The 25,918-nt window shown below is 44.7% G+C and overlaps 2 protein-coding genes, 1 long non-coding RNA gene and 1 other non-coding gene across 6 annotated transcripts in view; all 4 read right to left on the reverse strand.

Moving 5' to 3' along the window:
- Positions 1-25,918, reverse strand: part of LOC144670314 (histone H2B-like) — a 1,149,071-nt gene that overhangs the window by 782,975 nt on the left and 340,178 nt on the right. The window lies entirely within an intron of this gene.
- LOC144670337 (histone H2B type 1-M-like) lies at positions 10,523-10,993 on the reverse strand. The gene has a single exon (XM_078532815.1). The coding sequence runs from the start codon at positions 10,991-10,993 to the stop codon at positions 10,616-10,618; it is 378 nt and encodes a 125-aa protein (XP_078388941.1). The 3' UTR covers positions 10,523-10,615.
- Positions 11,224-17,536, reverse strand: LOC144670338 (uncharacterized). 3 transcript variants are annotated; one of them, XR_013573863.1, is made up of 3 exons: positions 17,329-17,521; positions 16,398-16,563; positions 11,224-11,301 (listed from the first exon to the last, which is right to left on the reverse strand). It is a non-coding gene; the product is annotated as an uncharacterized LOC144670338 (long non-coding RNA). The 3 variants fall into 3 exon arrangements; XR_013573864.1 differs by lacking the exons at positions 11,224-11,301; positions 16,398-16,563 and adding an exon at positions 12,315-14,141 and having other exon boundaries at positions 17,329-17,536; XR_013573862.1 differs by lacking the exon at positions 11,224-11,301 and having other exon boundaries at positions 16,304-16,563; positions 17,329-17,536.
- trnas-gcu (transfer RNA serine (anticodon GCU)) lies at positions 23,572-23,653 on the reverse strand. Its single transcript has one exon. It is a non-coding gene; the product is annotated as a tRNA-Ser (tRNA).

Genomic DNA, 25,918 nt, shown 5'->3' on the forward strand with positions numbered 1-25,918 from the left:
CAGCCAGAGCTCTCTCATATCCCCTCTTTGCTCTCCTAATTGCTTTCATATGCTACACACTGCACTGTCTGTACTCCACTAATGCCTCTGCTGATTTGCATTCCTTGTACCTGCTAAAGCCTCTATTTTCTATCTCATCTTAACCCGAATATCTCTGCTCATCCATCGTTCTCTGGGCTTGTTACTACTTCCTATCACCCTAGAGGGAACATGTTGAACCTGTACCCACTCCATTTCCTTTATGAACACCCCCCACTGTTCCTCTGTAGATTTTCCCACAAGTGACTGTTCCCAGTCTATCTTGGCCAGATCTTGCCTTATTTTACTAAAATCCACTCTCCCCCAATCCAAAACATTTTTTTGCAACTTTTCGATTTCTTTGTCCATAACAAACTTAAACTGTACCATGTTGTGGTCGCTATCACTAAAATGCTCGCCCAGCAGTACCTCAGCCACCTGTCCAGCTTCATTCCCCAGAATTAGGTCCAGCAATGCACCGTCCCATTTTGGACCCTCTACATATTGACCTAAAACGTTCTCCTGTACACATTTCAAGAAATGCACTCCATACAAGTCCTTAACACTCTGTCTATCCCAATTAATGTTGGGAAAGTTGAAATCACCTAATATAATCACCCTATTATCATTGTTTTTACCCACCTCCAAAAATTGTGCACATATTTGCTCCTCAATTTCCCGCTGACTATCTGGGGGTCTATAATATACACCTAATAATGTGGTTGCCCCTTTTTTATTCCTAAGCTCTACCCACAAAGTTTCATTCGATGCCCCCTCCAATGATCAAAAGTAAATTTGCCTGTGAACAAGATAATAATTTAAACCAGTTTCGGGTTAATCCAGGCACAGCTGTGATTGGCTGCAGCCTCCTGAATCTGGGGAACAGACACTGTGAGCAGCTCCAGTCTCAGAGGTTTAACAGTTACTGAGCTAGGAAACTACAACTAATCCCCGAGAATCCACAGCTCAGGCCGAGAGGAGAGGAAAGCCTGTCCTGGGAGCGGTAAATCTGAGACCAAGTTTGTCCTGTCAATGTGTAGATGTGAACAAAAATAAAAATACCTGGAAAAACTCAGCAGGTCTGGCAGCATCTGCAGAGATGAACACAGTTAACGTTTCGAGTCTGTATGACTCTTCAACTAAGAACTAAGTAAAAACAGAAAAGAGGTTAAATATAAGCTGGTTTAAGGGAGACGGGGTGTGGGACAGGTAGAGCTGGATAGAGGGCCATTGATAGGTGGAGATAGCCAAAAAATGTCATAGACAAAAGGTCAAAGAGGTGTGGAAGGTGGTGATATTATCTAAGGAATGTGCTAATTAAGGGTAGAAAGCAGGACAAGCAAGGTACAGATAGCCCTCGTGCGGATGGGGTGAAGGGAAGGGATAGAAATAGGTTAAAAGATAGAGATAAAACAATGGACGGAAATACATTTAAAAATAATGGAAATGGGTGGGAAAAGAAAAATCTATATAAATTAATGGGGAATAAAAACGGGGATCAGAAAGGGGTTGGGGATGGAGGAGAGAGTTCATGATCTAAAATTGATGAACTCAATATTCATTCCAGAAGGCTGTAAAGGGCCCAGTCGGAAGATGAGGTGATATTCCTCCAGTTTGCGTTGAGTTTCACTGGAACAATGCAACAGGCCAAGGACGGACATGTGGGCATGAGTGCAAGGTGCAGTGTTGAAATGGCAAGCGACAGGGAGGTCTGGCTCATGCTTGCGGACAGACTGAAGGTATTCTGCAAAGTGGTCACCCAGTCTGCGTTTGGTCTCTCCAATGTAGAGGAAACCGCATTAGGAGCAACGAATGCAGTAGACTAAATTGAAGGAAGTGCAAGGGAAATGCTGCTTCATTTGAAAGGAATGTTTGGGCCCTTGGATGGTGAGGAGAAGGTAAGTAAAGGCCTTTACTTATGCACCTTCTGCGGTTGCATAGGAAGGCGCCGTGGGAGGGGGTGATGGAGGAGTGGACTAGGGTGTCCCGGAGGGAACGATCCCTGTGGAATGCCACTGGGGGGGGTGAATGGAAAATGTGTTTGGTGGTGGCATCATGCTGGAGTTGGTGAAAATGGCGGAGGATGATCCTTTGAATGCGGAGGCTGGTGGGGTGATAAGTGAGGACAAGTGGGACCCTATCATAGTTCTGGGAGGGAGAGGAAGGTGTGAGGGTGGATGCGCGGCAGATGGGCCGGACACGGTTGAGGGCCCTGTCAACCACCGTGGGTGGAAAACCTCGGTTAAGGAAGAAGGAAGACATGTCAGAGGAACTGTTTTTGAAAGTGGCATCAGAACAGATGCGACGGAGGTGAAGGAACTGAGAGAATGGGATGGAGTCCTTACAGGAAGCGGGGTGTGAGGAGCTGTAGTCAAGGTAGCTGTGGGAGTCGATAGGCTTGTGATGAATATTGGTGGACAATCTATCACCAGAAATTGAGACAGAGAGGTTAAGGAAGGGAAGGGAAGTGTCAGAGATGGACCACGTGAAAATGATGGAGGGGTGGAAATTGGAAGCAAAATTAATAAATTTTTCCAAGTCCAGAGGAGAGCATGAAGCAGCAACGAAATAATCATCGATGTACCATAGAAAGAGTTGTGGGAGTGGGCCGGAGTAGGACTGGAACAAGGAATGTTCCACAAACCCCATAAAGAGACAGGCATAGCTGGGGCCCATGCGGGTACCCATAGCCACACCTTTTATTAGGAGGAAGTGAGAGGAGTTTAAGGAGAAATTGTTCAGTGTGAGAACAAGTTCAGCCAGACAGAGGAGAGTAGTGGTAGATGGGGATTGTTCGGGCCTCTGTTCGAGGAAGAAGCGGAGAGCTATCAGACCATCCTGGTGGGGGATGGAGGTGTAGGGGGATTGGGCGTCCATGGTGAAGAGGAGGCGGTTGGGGCCAGGGAACTGGAAATTGTTGATATGATGTAGGGTGTCAGAGGAATCACGGATGTAAATGAGAAGTGACTGGACAAGTGGAGAGAGAATGGAGTCAAGATAGCAAGAAATGAGTTCCGTGGGGCAGGAACAGGCTGACAGTGACATTGTATCAGCGAGAGTGTGTTAAAGAGGCGGGCGGGTTAGACTAATGTCACTGTGTTTGTGTGTCCGGCCTCAGCGCCAGGTTTCCGAGTCTTTCTTGTGCAAAATCACAAGATTTCGCTGTCATAGGATCGCGCTGCTCCCCTGCTTAGCCCTGAAGAGAGAATTTAAGGCAAAGTTTTCGTTAATTTCAAGATTTAAGTGGAAACACAGAGAAGAAGTCAGCGCTCAGCTGAGAGGGCGCGATCAAAGCAGCAAAGAAACGGGTTTAAATCGAAATTGCTGCATTTAATTCGGATGGAACTTTCTCGACAACAAACATTCAGATTTTGTTAACAGGAGGAAGCGAGTGTGGGAATCTGAAATGTCCAATTTGAAGTGGAATTGGGGAGTTTATGAGGAGAGAGAAACACAGAGAGGCTGGAGGAGCCGGGAGCTGACAGCAGGTTGTCTCTGCCCCGTCCGCTCTCTGTGTTTAAGTTGCTCTGAGCCGCCACCACTGGTTTCATTTCTGATCCAGTTCTGACTGTCAGAGAGATTTTACACACAGTCTCGGATATGACTGATACTGCAGCCGCCGAAACGGCTCCTCCAGCCGCCGCCACTCAAGTCAAATTTTCCAAGAAGAAGAAGGCGGCTTCCCGATCGAAGGCAGCCGGTCCCAAGTTAGGCGAACAGATCCTCCAGATTGTGGCGGGTTGCAGCGATCGCAAGGGGATGTCCCTGGCCGCGATAAAGAAAGCTTTGTCTGGCAGCGGTGTCGATGTGGGGAAGCTCGGCTCCCAGATCAGGCTAAGTATCAGGAGGAAGGTGGAGAGCGGCTCCCTGGTGCAGGTAAAGGGACAGGGCGCCTCCGGCTCCTTCAAAATCCCTAAGAAGGAATCCCAGGGGAAAGTGGGAAAGAAGGAGAAGAAACCAACAGCCAACAAATCTTTAGTAAAGAAGCCAACGGCCAAGAAGGTGAAAACAAAGAAACCAGCAGCTAAGAAATCTCCAGCCAGGAAAGTAGCAGCCAAGAAATCCCCAGCGAAGAAAGCAACAGTCAAGAAAACAAGCAGCAAGAAGGCGGCAACTCCAAAAAAGGCGGTGAAGAAAGCAGCGCTGAAGAAAAAATCTCCCGCCAAGAAGCTCACGGGCGGAAAGGCTTTAAAAAAAGTGGATAAATCGAAGGCCAAGCCCAAAGTGAAAGCAGCAAAGGCTAAGAAAGCAGCGCCAGGAAAGAAATGAAACCAGCCGAGCAAATTGTAAACCTCTGAACACAAAGGCTCTTCTCAGAGCCGCCCACGTCTCTCAGGAAAGAGCTGATCCCCGAATCAAATGTCCCTGTCCCGGCGCTGGGAGCAGGTTTCACACTGAAATGATTCATATTAAATTGAAAATTCCTGGTATCTCACTGACATGCACTATACCCATCCCCTCCCCCACTCTGCAATAAAACAGCGGTGTCCGTGCCCCATTGTAACTGGGGATTTGTTCAGCTGCTCTGTCAGTTTCTCCTCGTTTCCTTTTCACAGATTCAGAATGAGTATGTGTAAGTTAGTAACCCGAGAAACCCCGCGTTACAACTCAAAGTCCAACACATGAGTTTGTCTAATTCAGCTGGAGTGAGGTGTCGGTAAACTGCTCAACCCGCCTGGAGGGGAGGTGTGTGGGGATAGAGCAGAAGCTGGGAGTGAAGTGGAAACGGACGGATTTGACAGGGTATAGTGTATGTACTTGGGCGGGAGTAGTACTGAATTTTCTTTGTAAAGCTCTGTATTTAAAAGCTGCGGGTCTCTAGAACCGTTGAAGATGAAGTCCCAATCTATGAGTTTTGTGCCGAGCGCTGTGTTAACTTCCATTGTCGACAATCTAAAAAGAAATGTCGGTTCGAGCAGGCAGGAGGCGGAGCTGGTTTATCAAAGACAGTCCTTCCTCTGTTCTGTCTGTCACTCAGTCTCCTCCCCGCTCCGCCTCTCACTCTCTGTCCCGTTCTCAGTCAGGTCGGGGCAGGCTCTATAAATGAGGAATGTGAAGCAGCTCGTCTCATACTGCAGCGATCTGAGTGAAGAATCATCATGTCTGGGGAGGCAAAGGACTGGGTAAAGGCGGAGCAAAGCGGCACCGCAAAGTGCTTCGTGATAATATCCAGGGCATCACCAAACCAGCAATCCGCCGCCTGGCTCGCCGTGGCGGTGTCAAGCGGATCTCGGGTTTGATCTATGAGGAGACTCGCGGGGTGCTGAAGGTTTTCCTGGAGAATGTGATCAGGGATGCGGTCACCTACACTGAACACGCCAAGCGCAAGACGGTCACTGCCATGGATGTGGTGTACGCTCTGAAACGCCAGGGCCGCACTCTCTATGGTTTCGGCGGCTGAACAACTCGACCCTTTCTACCAAACACACAACAAAGGCTCTTTTAAGAGCCACCCAAAACGTCACATTAAGAGCACAGACCTGGGGACGGGATCGTGAAATCTAAAGATGAATCAAACCGCTTTAGCATCATTTCGTCCTCTTTCGGTCACTAGGTTATTTATTAAGGTTGTTGATATCTTAAGTGGGGAGTGGAGCGGTGTATTACCTCCCCACTCTCCCACTCCAATATAGTGGAAAAATGACTCACCCCATTTTCTCTGCAATATCTATTAAACCGTGACCTGAATAAAACCCACAGTTCATGATGCTTATGTGTGAGACTCGGAACAGTCGGCATTCACGGTGATTCCGCACATCATTAGCTTTCTACCCGCCTGTTATAAACAGAGCAGGTAAAGAATCCGAATTGAAAGCGGGTTGGAAGGCATGTCGGGCGATTTCATACTAGTGTCTTGTGCAGCGAAGCTAGTATTTTTAACGAGTAATTTTTAGGTCTGGCAGTATCTGTGTCGCGTCAGAGTTACCGTTCCGCTTCGGCATGACGCTTTTTCAGAGCCAGAATGAAATGAGTTCACACAGTGAGCAGCCCTTTCACAGACTCTGTGAGTGGCTCTGAAAAGAGCCTTTGGGTTATTAGATTAAAGAATGGCCGTTTCACTTGGTCTTCGAGCCCGCAGCGGCGCTGGTTTTCTTGGGCAGCAGCACGGCCTGGATGTTAGGCAGCACCCCGCCCTGAGCGATGGTCACCCCTCCCAGCAGCTTGTTGAGCTCCTCGTCGTTGCGGACGGCCAGCTGCAGGTGTCTGGGGATGATGCGGGTCTTCTTGTTGTCCCGGGCCGCGTTACCGGCCAGCTCGAGGATTTCAGCCGTCAGATACTCGAGCACAGCAGCCAGATAGACCGGGGCTCCGGCACCCACACGCTCAGCATAGTTGCCCTTTCTCAGGAGCCTATGAACACGGCCCACCGGGAACTGCAGTCCAGCCCGGGAGGAGCGAGACTTGGCCTTGGATCGAGTTTTACCGCCGGTCTTTCCTCTTCCAGACATTTCACAATCTTACAAACACTTTCAGAGAGAATGAGGAAATCCTCTCACATTCGCTTCTCTTATAGCTTCGGGATGAATGGTGCTGCGGGAATTGCTGATTGGTCACTTTGTGCTGCGTCTCATAATGTTGTTCACATCACTAACCAGATATCTACTGAACTCACCAATCCGGAGACTCCACGGAGTGAGGGCGGAAAATACCGCCTCCAAATTATCAGATTCCAACCGTTTTTTTTCAAATTTTAAAGCCCGCCAAACGTAAGGCAACAAAATAAAATTGAAAATTGTACTAATAGGCAATGATTACTTCATTTTTAAAGTGCAGAAATGCAAGAATCTCTCTTTCCCAAATGTACAGTTTATCTTTATCTGTCCGTTTCTGATTTTCAGTCTGTGTTTATCTATATCTGAAAACAAGCCGGAAATAACGGCGCCAAATTTACAGAATCCAAACTGTTCTTTCATTCAACATCGAAAAGACCACCGATATATTTATAAAACAAGAAATAGATTTCATATGGAAAGTCACATTAATATTTGACTCGGTCTGACGCCAAAGTTTTAAAATTATCCCGTCCCTAATGGGAATATTTCACATTTTATCCCGAGTTCCAGATTCGATTTTGGAATCCGGGATCCGTTCGGGGTTAATTTCGATTCTTTCTTAACACACAACAAAGGCTCTTTTCAGAGCCACCCACCGCCTCACAGAGAGAGCAGAGACCTGGGAACGGGAGCTGGGATGGGCTGTGATCGGGAATGTTAGTGCCTGATTTGTTCTGACGGGGAATGTACTGAGAATCTCAGTTTGCTCGTTGTTTACTTACCCGGATGGCACATTCTGTACTGACGTGACACTACTGTAGTGAAAAGTCTCTCCACTGCTTCATGTTTACGAAAGGTTTTGTTCTAGATGAATAATGGGTCGGTTTGTAATGACAGGACCCGGCGGTTCCTCTGACATCAGCCGTTCAATCCGCCAGTGGAGTTGAGGTTACAATCAGATCAGCCATTATCTCATTGAATGGCGCAGCCGGCTCGGTGGGCTGAGTAGCCTCCTCCTGCTCCTAATCCCAATATTAGACTCAGACCGGGAATAGGGGGAGATTCCAGCCGCTCCCTTTCCGCGCTCTTTATCGGCATGAACAGCCCAGAATGAGGGCAATGGGAAGGGGTCTGATGCCCCCAGCACCGTTTCTATTTTATTACCCATTCCAGCCCTATAAGCGAGCAGAGGTTTTTAGGGTTGGTTGTGCTGTATGGAGCAATGGACAGGCCTTCAATTTTGCCTGGGAAATTCAGCACTGACTTTACACAGTTAAAACAACAGACTGGTGTTTCTGTCCAAAAATGAGCAGGTTCATCAGGATGATGCCGGGTTTAAAAAATGCCGGGTCAGGTTGAATGAACCGGAATTTCATTGGGATTAGGAAACAGTGAGTGAGTGAAAAATCGTATTTTTAATTTTATAAAAAGGGAAGAACGAAGTCTATTGTCGAGACGGGAAACGGCTGCAAAAAAGGCGGAATTTTTGAAACGGGCAATTAAAAACAACTCGACCAATGGGGACATGAGTTGCCAGGGATTAATTCATTGGTTAGATTTTGGATAAAACTGCCTGGGCGTAAGGCTGCAGCCAATTACTGTTCGGGGCGGTTCCTGATAGAGTTTAAAAAGGCGGATTGTAGAGCAGACTGTATTAATAGTTCTCGCATCTCAGGCTGTCGTGAATCTGTTCAGAAAATGGCCAGAACCAAGCAGACAGCGCGCAAATCGACCGGAGGGAAAGCTCCCCGCAAACAGTTGGCTACCAAAGCGGCCCGGAAGAGCGCTCCAGCCACGGGCGGAGTGAAGAAGCCTCATCGCTACAGACCCGGCACTGTGGCTCTGAGGGAGATCCGCCGCTACCAGAAATCCACCGAGCTGCTCATCCGCAAACTGCCCTTCCAGCGCCTGGTGCGAGAGATCGCTCAGGACTTCAAGACAGACCTGCGCTTCCAGAGCTCGGCCGTCATGGCCCTGCAGGAGGCCAGCGAGGCTTACCTGGTGGGGCTCTTTGAGGACACCAACCTGTGCGCCATCCACGCCAAGCGAGTCACCATCATGCCCAAAGACATCCAGCTGGCCCGCCGCATCCGGGGGGAACGCGCCTAAAACCCGGCTTCAGCACCAAGTACAACAACGGCTCTTTTAAGAGCCACTAAATCGACAGATGAAAGAGCTGCGATCTCCTGTTAAACACCAGCTCTTACCTCGCTCGATGATAATTGATTCTCTCTTGCACCAGTTCCTTTGTCTTGTCGACATCGCTCTTGTAGAATTGCGAGATTACCGACGATGCCGTTGTCAATTGTAGCGCAGATTAGAACTGCCGAAGGGATCTGGGATTTTTTTTCATTGATTTGCGGCATTTAAAGTGCGTGAATAAATAAATCCCGTGCGCAGGGTGAGGTGCGACTTGGAAGCTAATACCCATTGTCATTATAAGGCAACACTATGAACATGAAGCGAGTGTCCGAGAGTAACCCTCCAGTGCTCGGATATAGTTGATGGTTGTCATTAATCAGTTACACAGCAAAGAAACAGGCTGCTCGTGTTCGTGCCGGACTGACAATCCTTAATTAATCCTTGCCTCTCCAAGTGGAAATTAATTCTGTCCCTCAGAACCTTTTTCAAAAGTTTCCCGACCACTGATGTTAGATTCACGGGCCTATAGTTCTCTGGTTTTTCCCTACCACCCTTCTTGAATAATGGTGCCCATTTACTGTCCTCCAGTCCGTTCACCTCTCCTGTGGCCAGAGAAGATTTGAAAATTAATATCAGGGTCCCTGCAATCTCCTCCCTTGCCTCCCACAACAGTCTGGGATCCATCTCATCTGCCCTTATAGGAAAGATGTTATTGCACTAGAGTGATCATAACATTATACAGCACAGAAACAGGCCCGTCTGCCCATCCTATCCCTGCCGGCCATCAAGCGCCTATCTATTCTAATCCTTTTCTCCGGCACTTGGCCCGTAGCCCTGTATGTTCTGGTGTTTCGAGTGCTTATCTAAATACTTCTCAAACGCAGTGAGAGTTTCTGCTTCGCCATTAAATAGTGGTGCACAGTCACTTACAAATTCGGAATGCAGCGGACAGATGATAGGTCACCCTTTCACTGATCATGTGAGTGGCTCTGAAAAGAGCCTTTGTGTTATTAGATCCGCGGAGTGAGGGCGGAAAATACCGGCGCCAAATTATCAGATTCCAACTGTTTTTTTTCAAATGCTTAAAGCCCGCCAAAATGTAATGCAACGAATAAAGGAGAGTATCGCTGTCTCTTTCCCTAGTCTAGTTTGTCATTATCAGTCTGAGTTTATCTGTATCTAAAACAAGTTGAAAATAACGGCGCCAAGATTATAGAACCCAAGCAATAGTTTTTATTCGACATCGAAAACTCCGCCGATATATTTATAAAACAAGAAATCTATTTCATAAAGAGAAAACAATCTTTAGTAGCTAACTCGGTCTGAAGACAAAGTTTTTAAAATATCCGTCCCTGATGGGACTATTTCATATTTTATCCCAAGTTTCAGATTCGCTTTAAAATCCAAGGGTCCATTTGCGGTTAATTCCGGTCCTATTTGAAATCCGCTAACTAGCGGCCTTAAAGCCTCTCCACATCGTTCTACAAATGGACGGTATATTGTAGATATGCGTGAGCCAAAAGTGAACATTGTTGGTGTAAATTTGCCAGCGTTGAGTCTGAAGGTTCCTACACATCTGAGGCTGATAGGAAATGAACTGATCGATTATTGAGACCAAACTTGACTAGAACTGGAAACTGATGCATTTGCGTTTTATTCCCTCTCCAAAGCAAGGGAAAGGGGCCGAATATGAACGCGTCTGAGAACAAAGCGCAGAGGGTCAGCGGGCAGTCATTAATTAATGGAGAATTATAAACAAGACCCAATGATCGAACAGGCGATAAATCTACATTAACTAGAATATCTGTACTGAAGCCTGATTAAAATAACAGTTCGAAACTTATCATAATCGATACATGACAAATTAAAAAATAGAGATGATATAGTTTTTTTGGAGAGATTGTGGGTGGCTCTTAAAAGAGCCGTTGTGTTTTGAATGTTTTTCAGTCCATTGTGGGGTTTTACTTGGAGCTGGTGTACTTGGTCACCGCCTTTGTCCCTTCCGACACGGCGTGCTTGGCCAGTTCCCCGGGCAGCAGCAGGCGCACGGCGGTCTGGATCTCCCGGGAGCTGATGGTGCTGCGCTTGTTGTAATGGGCCAGGCGGGAAGCCTCACCCGCGATGCGCTCGAAAATATCGTTCACGAACGAGTTCATGATGCTCATGGCCTTGGAGGAGATGCCGGTGTCGGGGTGAACCTGCTTCATCACTTTGTAGATGTAGATGGAGTAACTTTCTTTCCTGGATCTTCTCCTCTTCTTGCCGCCCTTCGCGGGCAACTTTTTCAGCGCTTTCTTGGCGCCCTTCTTGGAAACCTGCGCTTTCTTCTCATCAACCATGATCACAATCAGCTTCAGACACAGAATAACTCAAAACGCGGTCGAAACTCGCATTTTATAAACAAAACCCGATACCTATGCTAATGAAGGATGGGTGAATGTCATGTTCCCGATTGGTTATTTCACATCGAGGTCAAGTCGTGATATTTTACATCTTTCTGATTAGTTAGTTTAAAAACACAATCACATTTATTGGTCCTTCAATCCACAAACTCTCTCAGCAGTCAAACCTTCCTTACCCGTTACCCGCCCCATCCGCCCAAATCCCAGACTTTCTGACTCCCTCTGCCGCACCAGCACATTCTCTGCTGGGAATACCACATCACTCTATAATCCTGCTGATGCTGTTCATACATTTTCCCTTCCTCACCAGGACCAACTGCTCTTCTTTATTTCCGCCCATCAGCAGGACAGAGCAGTCCGAAATATTAGGGGTCAGACAGGGGCTCATGCGGCCTTTGCTGTGCATGTGAGGGGGAAATAAGTTTGATAAGCAGCAGCCACAAGTCCCACATGTGACATTGATATCGCGGCAATAACAGCATTCAATATTTCTGGCTAAAAACTATTCAGGAAAGCCCAGTCACCAAAAAAAAAACAGCACAGAGGGTGAAGAGGGGATTGCATTAATCAAATAAACTATTATAATGCTGGAAAGGGATGATGTCACTGAGGGGGGTCAAACACAGAAACTATTTGGTTATATTTAGGGAACAAAGCAAGAGCTAGTCCACAACAGGATACAAACATTCTGTTAAAAATAACTTCTCTGTAGGCTACGCGATTGTGGGATTCATTCTGTGACTATCATGATGTGCTTTTTCAGTGAGGATTATAACCTCTATCTCTCGGTCTATGGTCAGTGATATTGAGATTTAATTCATAACTTGTAATATCTTAAAAATGTTTGCTTATTTTCCTCTATATTATTCCTTTTTCAAGTGAGTGTTTCATTTTCAATGTGCCTGTCAGTCCCGGGATATTGATCCGCATTTCATTCAGCACACGCTGTTTTTATTTAAAATTATTTTTATAATTATTTTTCTCTCTGTACTTCTCTAGTCTTTGGTATGCCTGTGTGGTTTTTCTCTGCACATGTTAATGTCTGACATGTGAGTGGGTTTTTAATCTGTCCATGTCAATCTTTGGTATAAGTGTGTGGCATTTTTCCCATCCCTGTCATTTTATTATTTGGAGTGTGTCTCTACAACTGTTTCTGAAGGCCTCAGTTAGTTGTTTTGGTCTGACCCCTATCGAGACTGATAAACTTTGAAATATCTTTGAATTCCCAGTAACCATCTCAAAGGATCACACAATAAGGTTTCACAATTTAAGACTTGTCCTTTAACAGACTGAAATCAACATTGATTAAACATCACTCAGTCAGTAACTAATACACAGAGATACAGAAAAGATCCCCCTCCCACTTAACTTCCTAACGTGACTGAAAATCACATGCCAGTGTATGGTCTGTACTCAATACCTGAAAAGCTCCGTGAGTGATCAATGGACTATCTGTCAGTTTTCAATATTTTAATTTGGATTTTAATCTGTACAAGACAGTTTCTTGTTTAATATGATGGTATTATTCCCTAACCCTCTGTTTATGGTATCAAGGATTTTTTTAAAACTCTGTAGCTCTCAGCCTGTGGTATGTTTGTGTGGCTTTACAATGGATATGTTACTTACTGTAATGCAAGTGTTGTTTTTACTCTGTATATGTCAGTGTGTGAAAGATCTGGGTTGTACTCTGTACCTGTCAGACTTTATGAAGTGTGGCTGTGTGTTTTCATCCACTCCTGCCAAGCTACTGGATGCAGCTGCATTATTTTGTTTTGTTTTGAGCAGTTTCTGATAACTGAAATTATAATCGTATCTGTCCTTGTCACTTTGCGGCTCATTGAGTTTTATTTTGCTCTGGACCTGTCAGTTTCTGGTATGTGAGAGCTGGATAATACTGTACTGACTGTCACTGGTATGTCAATACGTGTTTTTCCCTTACTGTCAGTTTCTTTCACGTTTGTGTTGGCTTTAATTTGTAACAGGGAGTTTCTGGTAAGTGAGTGCGAGTTTGGATCTGTACCTGCCCGTTTCTGGTGTGTCGTGTGTCCTTGGTTTTCACTCTGTGCCTGCTCAACACTGTTGTGAGAACCTGGGCTTTATTGCACATGTCACTTTCAGATGAATGATTGTGAATGATAATCTGTACCACTTAGTTGGTTACAGGCACGTCGACTATTTACTTTTTGCCAATTTCTGTTAGGTGAGTGCCTCTTTTCCTCTGTCCCTGTCACTTACTGCTGTACTAAATGGTGGTTTTGCTTTTGATCTATCAATTGCTGATATGCGAATGTGGGTTTTCCTTTGTACTTGGAAATTTCTGACATGGAAGAGGGGCTTAACTCTGCATCAGTTAATTTCTGGCATGTCGATTTGGGATCACTGTTAACATGTCAGAGACAGATCAATTATTTGGATTTGCACTTTACATGTTAGTCTGTACTAGGTGGATCTGGATTCTGCTGAGTACCTGTCAGGTACAGCTATTTAAGTATACGTTTCACTCTGCACATGTCAGTTTATAGTCTGGAAGAAAGATCATTCTTCTATACCTTTTATATTCTGGCAAGTTTATTTAGCGTCAATCTGTATCTATCAGTTTATTTTTGGGTTTACTCTGTACCTGCCTGCTTCCGATTTGATTCTGTACCTGTCATTTTTACAATACAAATATGTATTATTCTGTACCTGTTTTTGGCCCCAATAATAGATTGTGGGTTTTAATCCCTATTTCCCTGTCTCTGGGATGTGGATGCAAATGTAAATATTACTTGGTACTTGATTGTGAAACTGTGTTTTTTTTAATTTTCCCTGACTGTTCCTCACATTTGAATGTGGATCTTACCATGTACCTCTCAGTTATTGGTATGTGAGTCAGGGTAATTATACTTTTTCTTTAATCTATGACAAGTAAGTTTGTTCTTTTTTTCTGTCAGTCTGATCATCATTCAGTGATGGTTAGTTTATGATAAATGTGTACAAGGTACATTTTATAACCAGTTTCAATATTACTGTGGCTTCAAAAACAGATCAGAGCCTGTCTGCAGCTAGTGATTGGCCTCCTAGTCCCCCAAAGCCTTTCCACGACCTAAAAAACACAAGTCAGATCAGAAATGGAATATTCTGCACTGGCTTGGATAAGTGCACCTCCAACAACACGAAAGAATCTTGAAATCATCCATAAAACTGTGGATTTGACTTTCACACCATTCACCAGCTTAAGCATTTACTCCCTCAACCACTGGTGAACAGTGAGTATCTTCTATGAAACACAACGCAACAACTTGGTAAAGTAGAGTGTCGGACTCAAACTGTAACTCTCAATCCATTGTGCAGAATGAGATTAATTGTGTGTGTCTCAGTCTTGGGTGCTTTATATGAAATAAATTTGAATTGTGTATTTGGCTGTCTATGGTCAGTGTGAATGTGTGAGATAAGTTGTGCACCTGTCAGAACAGAACATGATTTTGTGATTCATGGACTATGTCAGTCTCCACTACTGCATGTTAATATGGGGCCAATTCTGCCCCTGCCAGTGTCTGGAAGTGAACGTGAGTTTGACCTTGGTTCTGCAATCGTCAGTCTTTGAGTGTCTGATTCATACTGTATATATCAGTCTCTGGTGCTGCCTCTGTATGTTGTTTTTCTTTTGCACCTGTCAGCCTGTGGTGCTGTGTAGAACTGCAGGATTAATTTTATTAATGACATTTTATGATACTCTGTGTGTGTGGAATAAATTGTGTATCACCATTTCTCTTATTAATTGAGAAAGTGTGTTTCCTTCTGTGCTTTCACTATCCTGTGTACTGTGATCGTGTGGCATTAATTCTATATTGCCAGCATCTTGTATAATATGTGAATGTGTGCTTTTGTTCTCTGTGTCACTCCGTCTCTGTTACTGCTTGCAAGAGTGCAATTGATTCTACCTGGTACTATCTGTGAGATTGAGATCCCTTCTGAATCTGTCAACATCTGGAACTAAATGTGAGTTTGAAATTGATACTGTCAAGCACTTTGAGTGAGTTTTTTCGTGTGCCAACCTGTGGCAATATTTTGTGACTGTTGGATTGACTCTATGTTTTTCATGCTTTTTTCTCATGTTTTTGTGTATGCCTGTGGCTTGAGCTCTACATTTCAATTGCTGATACCCTGTATGAAGTAGGATTAATTCAGTACTTTTCAGTTTCTGGAACATTATGTGAGCGTGCACACGCTTCCAATGTGAGTGTGGATTAACTCCGTTTTCATCAGCACCTTGCTGACAGTGAGTACATGATTTATTCAAGCTCTCTCTGTCTCTATTATTGTATGTGAATGTGCTACTCTCTTTATGTTTTTCAGTGCCTGGTGCAGTGCATGAGTTCTAGGTTAACTTGTACCAGTCAGTATCTGGTACTTCATGTGATTGTGAGATTTTTTCTGTATTTTCTAATCTCCACTACTCCATGTTCATGAGATTATTTTTCTATCCTTCAGTTTCAGGTAGTGTAAATGACTGTGGTATTTGTTAGATGGTTTTCAGTCAAGGTTATTTCTATGACTCTGGGCTCCATTCTGGATCATTCAGCCTCTGATACAGCATGTGGATGTAAGAATAATTCTGTATTTGTCATTCTCTGACATGTTTTGCAATTCCTTTATTTTCATCAATCTATTGGGAGTAGGTTTTTGTGCCATTAGTTTAACCTCTGTGATTCTCTGGTTATCAGTGTGAGTGTAGGGTTCATTCTGTTTCTATGTGCCTCTGGTGTTGGATGTAAGTGCGTGATAATTCTGTGCCTGGACTATACATGCGCCTCAGGTATCATGTTGGAAACTATTTGTTTAACACCCTCTTAATGTATCAATGTATGTTTACCTTGACATTTAATTTATTATATGGAATTGATATATTTTATAGCTATAGGTTATATTCAGTAGCTGTGTGGGAGTTGTCAAATGGTATTCAATTTGTAGCTCTGTGAAAACAATTGTGAATAGTAACATCCGCTTCAATTGGATACATAGCCTGGTATGTAATTCCTGCAGTTTGTAGCAAAGGAATTGCTGTTGAATCATCTTAATCATGGTGAGATTTTTTGGGTTTGTATGCAACATGTAGCCCTGTCTAATTTATGAGGCAATTAATTGCAAATTATTCATTATGTTACAATCAGTTAGTTGTATTTTCTAGCTAAGGTTTTATTATTTAATTTGTGACCAGGGTGACTCAATGCATTTACATTTCCCAGTGGGCGTCTATTTTTTTAATCCTGTGGTTGATGTTAGCTGGGTTGGACGGGAATGAAAAGGAAATCAGCTTTGCCTGCTCTGTTGAATCTTAGATTGAAAAGTTGTCTCTTACTTGGGGACAGTGTGGGACTGAACTCTCATTTTCTTTGTGAGAGTGGTTCTAATGAGCTGTCAGTACCTTGTGCATTGTGAGTGATGCTGTACCTGCTTTGTGTTGGAACTGGCTATTTGACATTTCCCTTATGTCGAGGAATAATCTGGTTCATCCAAATATTTGGCTGCAAAAAGAAAAAAATAACTCATTTAACCGAAGAATAGATGAAATAAAAGATACACAACTTATCAATGTATCGTTTCAAATAATAATCATTAGCAACCATCGGAAAATTAAATCTTTTAGCACAACCAATGTCTGACTCCACTGCAGTAAGACACCAATCTGCTTCTGCTGACCGGGTGTTTTGAAGATTTTACAACAATTTTGTGACATTCAGAAACAACCCAATCCATGCACTGTTCCCTGAGTTGAGCTGCTCGCTGGAGCTTTTGCTCTGGTCATGTTTCTAATTCCCGCTCCCATTTGAACTAAGTATCGAACCGCAAACAAGCAGCCGCTGTTTTAAATGTGTCCTTCACACGTCTCACCTGATACCTGCAATAGATTTTGTTTGTACAACTTTTCTCATCATTTTTGTGCAGTTATTTTTTCCACTGTTCAATGTTCAATAACAACAAAGTGGGAGACGGGAACTAAACCAGAAACCTTGACTGCGGTTTGGGGAGAGAGAACAGCAATGATCTTCAATAGCGAGTTCTTGCCATTCTGTCTCCCTAGCCCTGTTCAGACACTGGCTGAGAATTGCTTCTCCCTTCCCCCCGCTTACTCCATGTTCCGGGACCAGATCCTGTCCCACTGGGCCGATTGCAAACAGACCCCGACTCCCCCGAACGTGCCCGGCAGTCAATCCCAATCTCTGAGCATCTCTGCGGACGCGGTCCCAAACCGATGTGCTGCTGGAAGCAGATGCTGTTTGTTCACTTACCCGCAGAGCCGCGATGTCTCCGGTCGCTGCTGAATGAAACCATCTTCCACTCACTGAGTGAATGACGCTCAGGGACTGGGTTGGGGGAGGGGTGCGCATGCGCTCTTCGCCTTATGACGACACGGGGTGGGGGGGGCGGGGTGTGGGTTATACCGCGCGTGCGCAGATCTCTGCAACAATCCAGCGGCCGGAAATTAACGGGAACTTTCCCCATTTGAACCTCATCAAAGAAAGAAGAAAGTTTCCGAACCTGGAGTGGGCGTGGTTGGGCAGTTGGATAGTTGTGGGCGTGGAGCCAATAGGATGGGAGCTATATCGTGGGGCCGATATGCCACAATCAAAATCATCCTCCCCTGCTCTCCCCATTCTCCACACTGAAGGGACAATCGCCTCCGCGACCGCTGCTCCCCCGCCAATATCCCCACCCCCCCCCTTTTCACCGCGCCTTTCTATGCAACTGCAGGAGACTTAACGTCAGCTTTTTACCTCCTCAAAATCCAAATACCTCTTCCAAGTGAAACAGTGATGAACTTCTTGTAATTTTCAGTTTAATGTAGTGTGTTTGCAGGTGATGGTGTTCCCATGCGTCTGCTGCACTTGTCCTTCTCGCCGGCAGGAGTCGCGGGTTTGGACTGAGCTGTGGAAGGAAAATTAATGCCTGGAGTGGGATTTGAAACCACGACTCGATGGAAAATGGGGACCGAAAGATGGTTGAAACCGCTCGAACATCCTAACTCACTTGAGCAATATAATGGGACACAAATTTATTGCGCTCTTCACAAACGGTTTGAATTCTATTTTCATCTTCATTGCATTTAAAACTGGATGTGATTTTCCTTTTTACAGCACCTGTCAGGTTCCTGTATCCGAGTCCCATCCTTCCCCAAGCCGCCGGGGGGTGAGGAGCTTCTCATTGCTGCATTGCTCTATTTGCTCAAATCAACAAAGACCCAATTCCCGCCCGACCTGTTCCTCACACGAAGGTGATGAGAGTGTAAGATCTGAGCGGCATGAAGTATCCAATTGGAGAATTACATCCTGGCGTTAGGAAAAAAACTCTCTACAGATGCTTTCGGAGCTGCTGAATATTCCCCGCATTTCCTGTTTCTAATTTTGTGCCTTCATTACAGGAGTTATTTTTCACTGACAACCCAAAACTTGTCTCTCGGGGCAGCTCCAGCCATCGCTTTTTTGTGATCTTCTCACACACAAGTTCGCGCTTCATTTTCCTACTCACATGTTTTAAAGTCGGCTGTTTTCACACTCATCATCCTGCGCCATGGATTTCTAACCCGCCGCCCACTGACGTCTCAGGCAGTCTAAGCGCTTCTGAGGAATCCACAAAGGCAAGCGGGTCACTGAGTCTGTTAGAGAATCTGAGGTTTTAATCCACATTCAGATACAGTAGCACTGAGTGATGATGAGTTAATAACACAGTCACACACATACAGAAACGCATACACAGCGCCAATGAGAGATTCAGAATGTTGAGATTCAGAAACTCTATTACAATGCCATAGAATAAAAAGCACAGAATAACTGCCAGACTCATTTACAGTACCGGAAGCTGACTGTCAGAACAAATCAATTGTACACGTACAGTTCCCCTGACAGGCTCAACAAGTGACCCAACCCTCATAGAGAATCTGAAACAGGTTACAGACTGAATAATGCAAAATAATTTGGTATCAGAGATTCAGAAATGAAGTAATGTCACTGGACGAGTAATCCAGCGATCCCAGGCTCATGCACTGAGAATATGTGTACAAATCCCACCACAACAGCTGGAGAATTTGAATTCTGAGTATCTTAGTAATAGAGGCCATGAAACCATCATCGATTGTCACAAAAAAAAAATCTGGTTCACTGATGTCCTTTTCGGAAGGAAAGCTGCCATCCTTACCGGGCCAACATGTGACTCTGGACCCACAGCAACTTGGTCACATTTTATCTGCCCTCTGATAGCACTATGGGTGTTGAGACACCACATGGATTGTGGATCAAGAAGACAGCTCACCACCACGTTCTCAACGGCATTGATGGATGGGCAAGGACTTCTGGCCTCACCTCGCAACGACCACATCCCGTGAATGAATAAAAACAAATCCAGCCAATCAGTCAAGAACTCTTTTATGCAAACTCCCTGTTTTCTGCCAGCCAGCAAATCTTCTATCCATGGTAACATGTAACCCCCTACACCATGAGCTACCCCCCTCCCAATACACACACACAATAGCATTTGATGAGGCACCTTGTCAAATGCCTTCTGGAAATACAAGTTCAGTAAGTCTACAAGTTCCTGTTCATCCACAGCACATGTTCCTCCTTCAACGGACGCTAATAAATTGGTTAAATATGATTTCCCTTTCACAAAACAATGTTGACATTCCCTTATTAACTTTAAAAAGAGTATTTGACGACCGGATCCATGACATTGTCGGTAGGACTGAGCATCGCACAGTACTTGTGGAGACAAGATCCCATCTCCAAATTGTGTTATGTGGCACAGACACATTGTTAAATGGGATCAAGTTTAAACAGATCTAGGACATCAAAACCGGTCATCCGTGAGTTCCTGAGGGCCATCAGCAGCAGCAGAATTGTATTTGACCATAATTGCGCAACCCATGGCCTGGCATATCACCCACACTAACATGCCCATCAAGCGGGGCAATCAACCTCTATACAGAGGGTCTGCCTAAAAATAAGAAGATACCAGAGACATTTAGCGTCCGAATTAGTCCCAATTTCCCTAACAGTAATGGTGGCTGATAGATACAGAATGATTCCCACTTTGACATTCAGTGCCACTGGCTGATTCAGAATTTATCCCAACGCTTAGTTTGGGATCCACCAGGGCAATTCAGCTCCTGACTGCACTGCAGCCTTGGCTGAAACAGGGACAAAAGAGCTGAACTCAGCGGGCGAAGTGACCGTGACTGCCCTTGACATCAAGGCAGCATCTGACAGGGAGCATCCTGACTCCAGGAAGGAAATATTTTCCCACAGAAAATATCTTCACATAGCAGAGAACATCTTTACACAACAGGAAACAACTTTACCGAACAGAGAAAATATTTGCACAAGGCGGATCATACTTACACAGGCGGGGTCGCATTTACACAACAGGGATGCATTTTACACAAACACAGTGAAGATGTGTCAGCGGAAGGATTACAGTTCCAAGACAGGAAAAACAGTTGCAAAGTATGGGCACATTTACACAACAGGGAATACATTTAAAAACTGGGTCTATCTTTATGAAACAAAAAACACCTTTTCATGAATGATCAGTTTCTCATTCTCAGTATCTTGCTGGTTTGCTCGGTACCTTTTCCTGTCAGCCATTGTGTGTGTTCTGATAGTTTCTTGCTGTTTTTCTGTGTGTCTTTCTCTGCCTGTTGCATCCGAGGTAGTGTAAGTGGATTTGTGGAGCCAGGGTGAACTTCCCAATAGCTGTGCTCTTGTTTAAAAAGTACTGAGGAAGTGAATAGGTGTTTGGCTATCAAACAACAGTAATAGGCATTAGAAAATTGTGCTTCGGTGGAGACTGGCTTTGCAGAAGCGTGCTGACCTCCTAACCCAGCGATCGATGGATTGAAATCATCCTCAGTTTATTTATTATTCTCATTAGCACCAAAAAAAAACATTTGGCTGCGACACAAAATCACCTCTGAATTTAATTTATAGTAAATTTGCATCAGATTCTTGCTTCCAGTAAACATTTCAATCTGTAACCAATCTCTCAAATCGTTTTATTTCCCACAGGGAGGGGGCAGAAGTGCTGCAAAAATACACTAGCCGAGGATTTCCCCTTTCTCTCAGCCCATTTCAGGCCATGGTCCGAACGGCTTTCCCTTGATCTCTCTCACTCCATGATTATCTGAGGAACAAAATAATCTTAACTGGACACGACATAATGAAGTTTATGTATATGAGCTTCAGTCTGTCCGATCTAGAGGACAACCTGCAATAATTCCCAAACGTGTTTGGACAGCAGCGTCCTGCTTGAGACATGGACCATCGAGAAGGGCAATAGTATCAGCATAGCAGAAACAGACACGTCAAAGACACAGTTAATCATTATTTGGACAGATATGATTGTTTCATTCTTAACCGCTTATTTAAAATATGGAATTCCATCGCCAATATCACCATGAACTGGTAAGGTTTCATCGCTTCAGGTTTGCATTACAGACACATGGAACACAATACTTTTGTGAGTGTCTCTAGTCAATGAACTGATGATGCACGGAGTTCACAGACTTTACTCATTGATCTTCGCAAGAGTTGATCCAGTTTTGACGGTGACTTGTTCTCTGGTGTTGATTTACTCGAATTCCTCACCTGATTTCTCTGCTGTCCAATGAAGCTCACTCGGCAGAGTTTTCAATAATAATTTGATTTTTCCTCACAGGATTTCAAAGACCGCGTTTTTGGACAAATTGTTAAAGAAATTTGCACACAGCCAGGGTCCAGGGACAGCAATGTGATAAAGACAAGATAATCTGTTTTGAAGAGATGTCGATTGAGGGGCAAATGTTGTCTTCGACACCATGGAATAACCCCCCGCCCCTCTCCGAAATTGTGCATGGTATATTTTACTTGAGAAGGCAGATGGCACCTCAGTTCAGCATACCATCTAAAAGCTGGCACCACTGATCACGCATTCCCTCTGCACTGCGCTAGAGTGTCAGCCTGAATTTGTGCTCAGGATTCTGGCGTGAGTTTTGAACTCACAACCTCCTGATCGTAAAATGCAAGAAAACAACTGACTGGATGATAATCCACAGCATAGCATTGGCGACAGAAGACATTTCACTCCAAGGAGCGGTAGAAGTAGATGGTTAATGGAAGAAATGTCACAGACAATGAGAGGTAGACACCCACAGTTGAAAGAGAGGGGATTGTTATCACAGCAGGGGGAGAGAGTGTAACAGGAATTTTGATTCCCAGTGCTTCTTGTCATCACCCCTGTAAAAGCTAAATGCCCCAATGGTTTGCACACTACCCGCCAGACTAAATAACGAAGCTAGAATATAATTTAATCATTGTAAAATTTTCAATCAGATCAACCCTTAAACATTGATGTTCAAGGTATTACAGAGAAATTCGAGACAATCTGCCTGCCCTCATAACTTGGGTCTGATATCACAATGGGAATTTCAGATTTCATTTCTGCATAACGCCGTCCCATACAGAAACAAGATTTAAATTCACGCGTGGGAAGCACAATGGATTAGCAGCCTTAAACTCTGGACCAACTCATCACATGCATTATTAACGACGTCATGTAGTTTTAGCATCCATGAACTGTTGAACTAAATGATCCTCTTTGGCACAGGTCCTGAATATTCAGCCAGATGTTCAAAAATGGAAATGGAGTTTCGGTCAGCAGACAAAATTCCCATCGCGTCAGTTCAGGGACTGATGCGAATGGACTAATGCGAAACACTTCAACACCATGTCCAGCAAGTCTCTGCACAGTGTGAAAACCCACTGCGGAAAGACTGAAACAGACAAACATTTCGCAGCTAAAACAAACCCCTCCCAGAGATTCCTCACAGAGGAATCCATCGACCCACGGAACACATACTTCCTGACCGACATTGACTGATCATTGAGACACATGTATTGCCTCCTGTCTGGCTTCATTCCGTGTGGGTATAGAAAGTATATTGTTTCAGTTCCCTGGAACAGATTAACGAGAAATTATTGTTTCACTGGGATATCCTGGTTTGATTTTCTTTTAAAGTCACAGAGTGCTTGAACATTCAACAGGTCTGTCAATCACAGGACTGATGAAAGGTTCAATCAATCAGATATGCCGTCTCCTTTTTCCATCTTCTTTCCTGGGATGTGAGCATCGATCACAAGGCCAGCATTTGCAGCCCATCTCCAATTGCCCTTGAACTGTGTGGCTTGCTCAGCGGGTTGTTAGGAGTCACCTGTCGGCCCGACCAGGAAATGATCGCAGATATCTGTGAACCAGCTTGCTTTTACGACAATCGATGATTGATCATTGGGATTAGAGCTTAAATTCCACCAGTAGACATGTTAGGAAATTAACCCATGTCTCCCGGAAGTTTCACTTTACATTTGCCTTCTCTGGATTATTAGCCCAGTGACGTTATCACTGCGCGACCGCCTCGGCAACCAGGCCTCGCAATTTTAACATCAGTGATTTCAGACACACCCTTAAGCAAAATCACCGCACTTGCGAAGAAGCAGTTGATAAAGTAACGACGAGAGTGGGATTTGAACCCACGCGTGCAAAGCACAATGGATTAGCAGTCCATCGCCTTAACCACTCGGCCACCTCGTCACGAAACTCAAATTTATTAAATTTCCTTCTATACATTTTGCATTCATGAACTGTTGAAATAAATGCTCCTCATTTGTACAGGTCCTGAATATTCAGTCACATCTCTAATTATGGAAATGTAGTTTGTCAATAAAATAAATTTCTATCACATCAGATCAGGAACTGTGGTAAATGGACTGATGTGAATCACTTCAATACTTCAACATGATATTCAACATGTTTCTACACAGTGTGAAAATCCACCGCGGAAAGTCCGGGACATACATTAATTTGGAAGCAAAAAGAAACTCTTTCTGGCTCACTGCAAGCACCGGAACACAGCCGGAATGCGGTAAATTAAAATGAAACTGTGGGCCGTCGAACTCTGCCGTTCTGTTTAACCTTTCAGTCAAGGCTGTAACTGATTAAAATCAGACTCCGACTGAACCCACAAGGGGAGAGTTTCCTTATTTGACGAATTAGGAGAAACATTCTTGATGCATTGTGTTCATTTTCTTCGCTTGTGTTGAAGTGATTTATTCTCTGCAATAAATTCCCGGATGTTCAAAACTGGTCCTGATTTCCCCAAATGCACCACCTCGAGCACACGAATTAATGTATTAAAATGCTGTGGGGGCTCGTCCGGGAATTGATCCCGGGAACTCTCACATGTTAAATCAACATGGATCTCAAAGCGAGAATCATTCCCCTAGACCAAAGAGCCAGCTTTCACTTCGAGAGCATTAAACATATCCTTTCATTGTCACCCACAGGCTATCAACAAAAAGCGAAATACTGTGGATGCTGGAAATCTTTTGGAATGTATTAGAAATCCCGGGTACGACTCCAAACAGTGGAGAGTTTCCCTCCTTATGTAAATTGACTTTAGTTTTGTTGGGTTTCTCAATGCCACACTCTTCCAAATGCTCCTGTATAGTCAACTGCAGTCTCTTGCACATCACGTCTCGAGTTTAGCCCCTTTGTCCATATTTGGACCAAGGCTGCCATGAGGTCGGGAGCTGAGTGACCCTGGCGGAAACAACATTGAACTTCAGTGAGCAGGTGATTGGTGAGTTAGTGCCACATGAACGCAATGTCGAAGAGAGAGCAATGTGGTTGACTCTTAACTGCCCTCTGAAATGGCCTACCAAGCCTCTCAATTGTAACAAACCGCTACAAAGTCACAAACAAGGAATGGAACCGGATGGACCACGCGGCATCGAACTCGCCACCGGCAATCTCAGCCCTGTCCACCCTGCAAAGTCTCCCTTCCTAACACCTTGGGGCTAGTGCAGAAACTGGGAGAGCTGCCTCACAAGTCTAGGCAAGCAATAGGCGGACATAGTGATCCTCACGGGATCATACCTTACAGATCATTTCTCAGACATGACCATCACCATCCCTAGGTATGTCCTGTCCCACTGGCAGGACAGGCCCAGCAGAGATGGCGGCACAGTGACATACAGTCGGGAGGCTGTTGCCCTGGGATTCCTCAACATCGACTCCGGGACCCATGAAGTCTCATGGCATCGGGTCAAAAATGGGCAAGGAAACCTGCTGATTACCACATACCGCCCTCGCTCAGCTAATGAATCCATGTTCCTCTACGTTAAATGTCCTCTGAGTGGTGGGGCTTTAATGTGCAAATCCAAAAGTGGCTCGGTAGCACCATTACTGATCAAGCTGAGAGAGGTCTAAATGACATTGCTGTGAGATTGTGTCTGCGGCAGGTGCTGAGGGAACCAACAAGAGGGAAAATCATACTTGACGTCATCCTCACAAATCTGCCTGCCGCAGATGCATCTGCCCACGACATTTCGGTCGGCATGACCACTGCACAGATGTTGTGGAGATGAAGTCCCGTCTTCACATTGGGAACAGTCTCCATCGTGTTCTGTGGCGCTACCACCGTGCTAAACGGGATAGATTGCGAACGGATTTAGCAACACAAGGTTGGTCATCCATGAGACCCTGTGAGCGATCACCAGCAGCAGAATTGCACTCGAACACAATATGAAAAATCATGGGCTGGCATATCCCCCACTTTATCATTACCACCAGGCCAGGATATCTACCCTGGTTCAATGAAGAGTGAGGAGGGCATGTCAGAAGCTGCACCAGGCTTACCTAAAACTGAGCTGTCCACCTGGTGAAGCTATAATACAAGACTATTTGCGTGCCAAACAGCATTAACAGCAAGTGATAGACAGAGCTAAGTGATCTAGCGGATCAGATCTAAGCTCTGCAGTACTGCCACATCCAGTCGGTAATGCTTTTGGACAATTA

The sequence above is a fragment of the Cetorhinus maximus genome, chromosome 31 (assembly GCF_964194155.1).
Source record: "Cetorhinus maximus chromosome 31, sCetMax3.hap1.1, whole genome shotgun sequence".
Taxonomy (NCBI): Eukaryota; Metazoa; Chordata; class Chondrichthyes; order Lamniformes; family Cetorhinidae; genus Cetorhinus; species Cetorhinus maximus.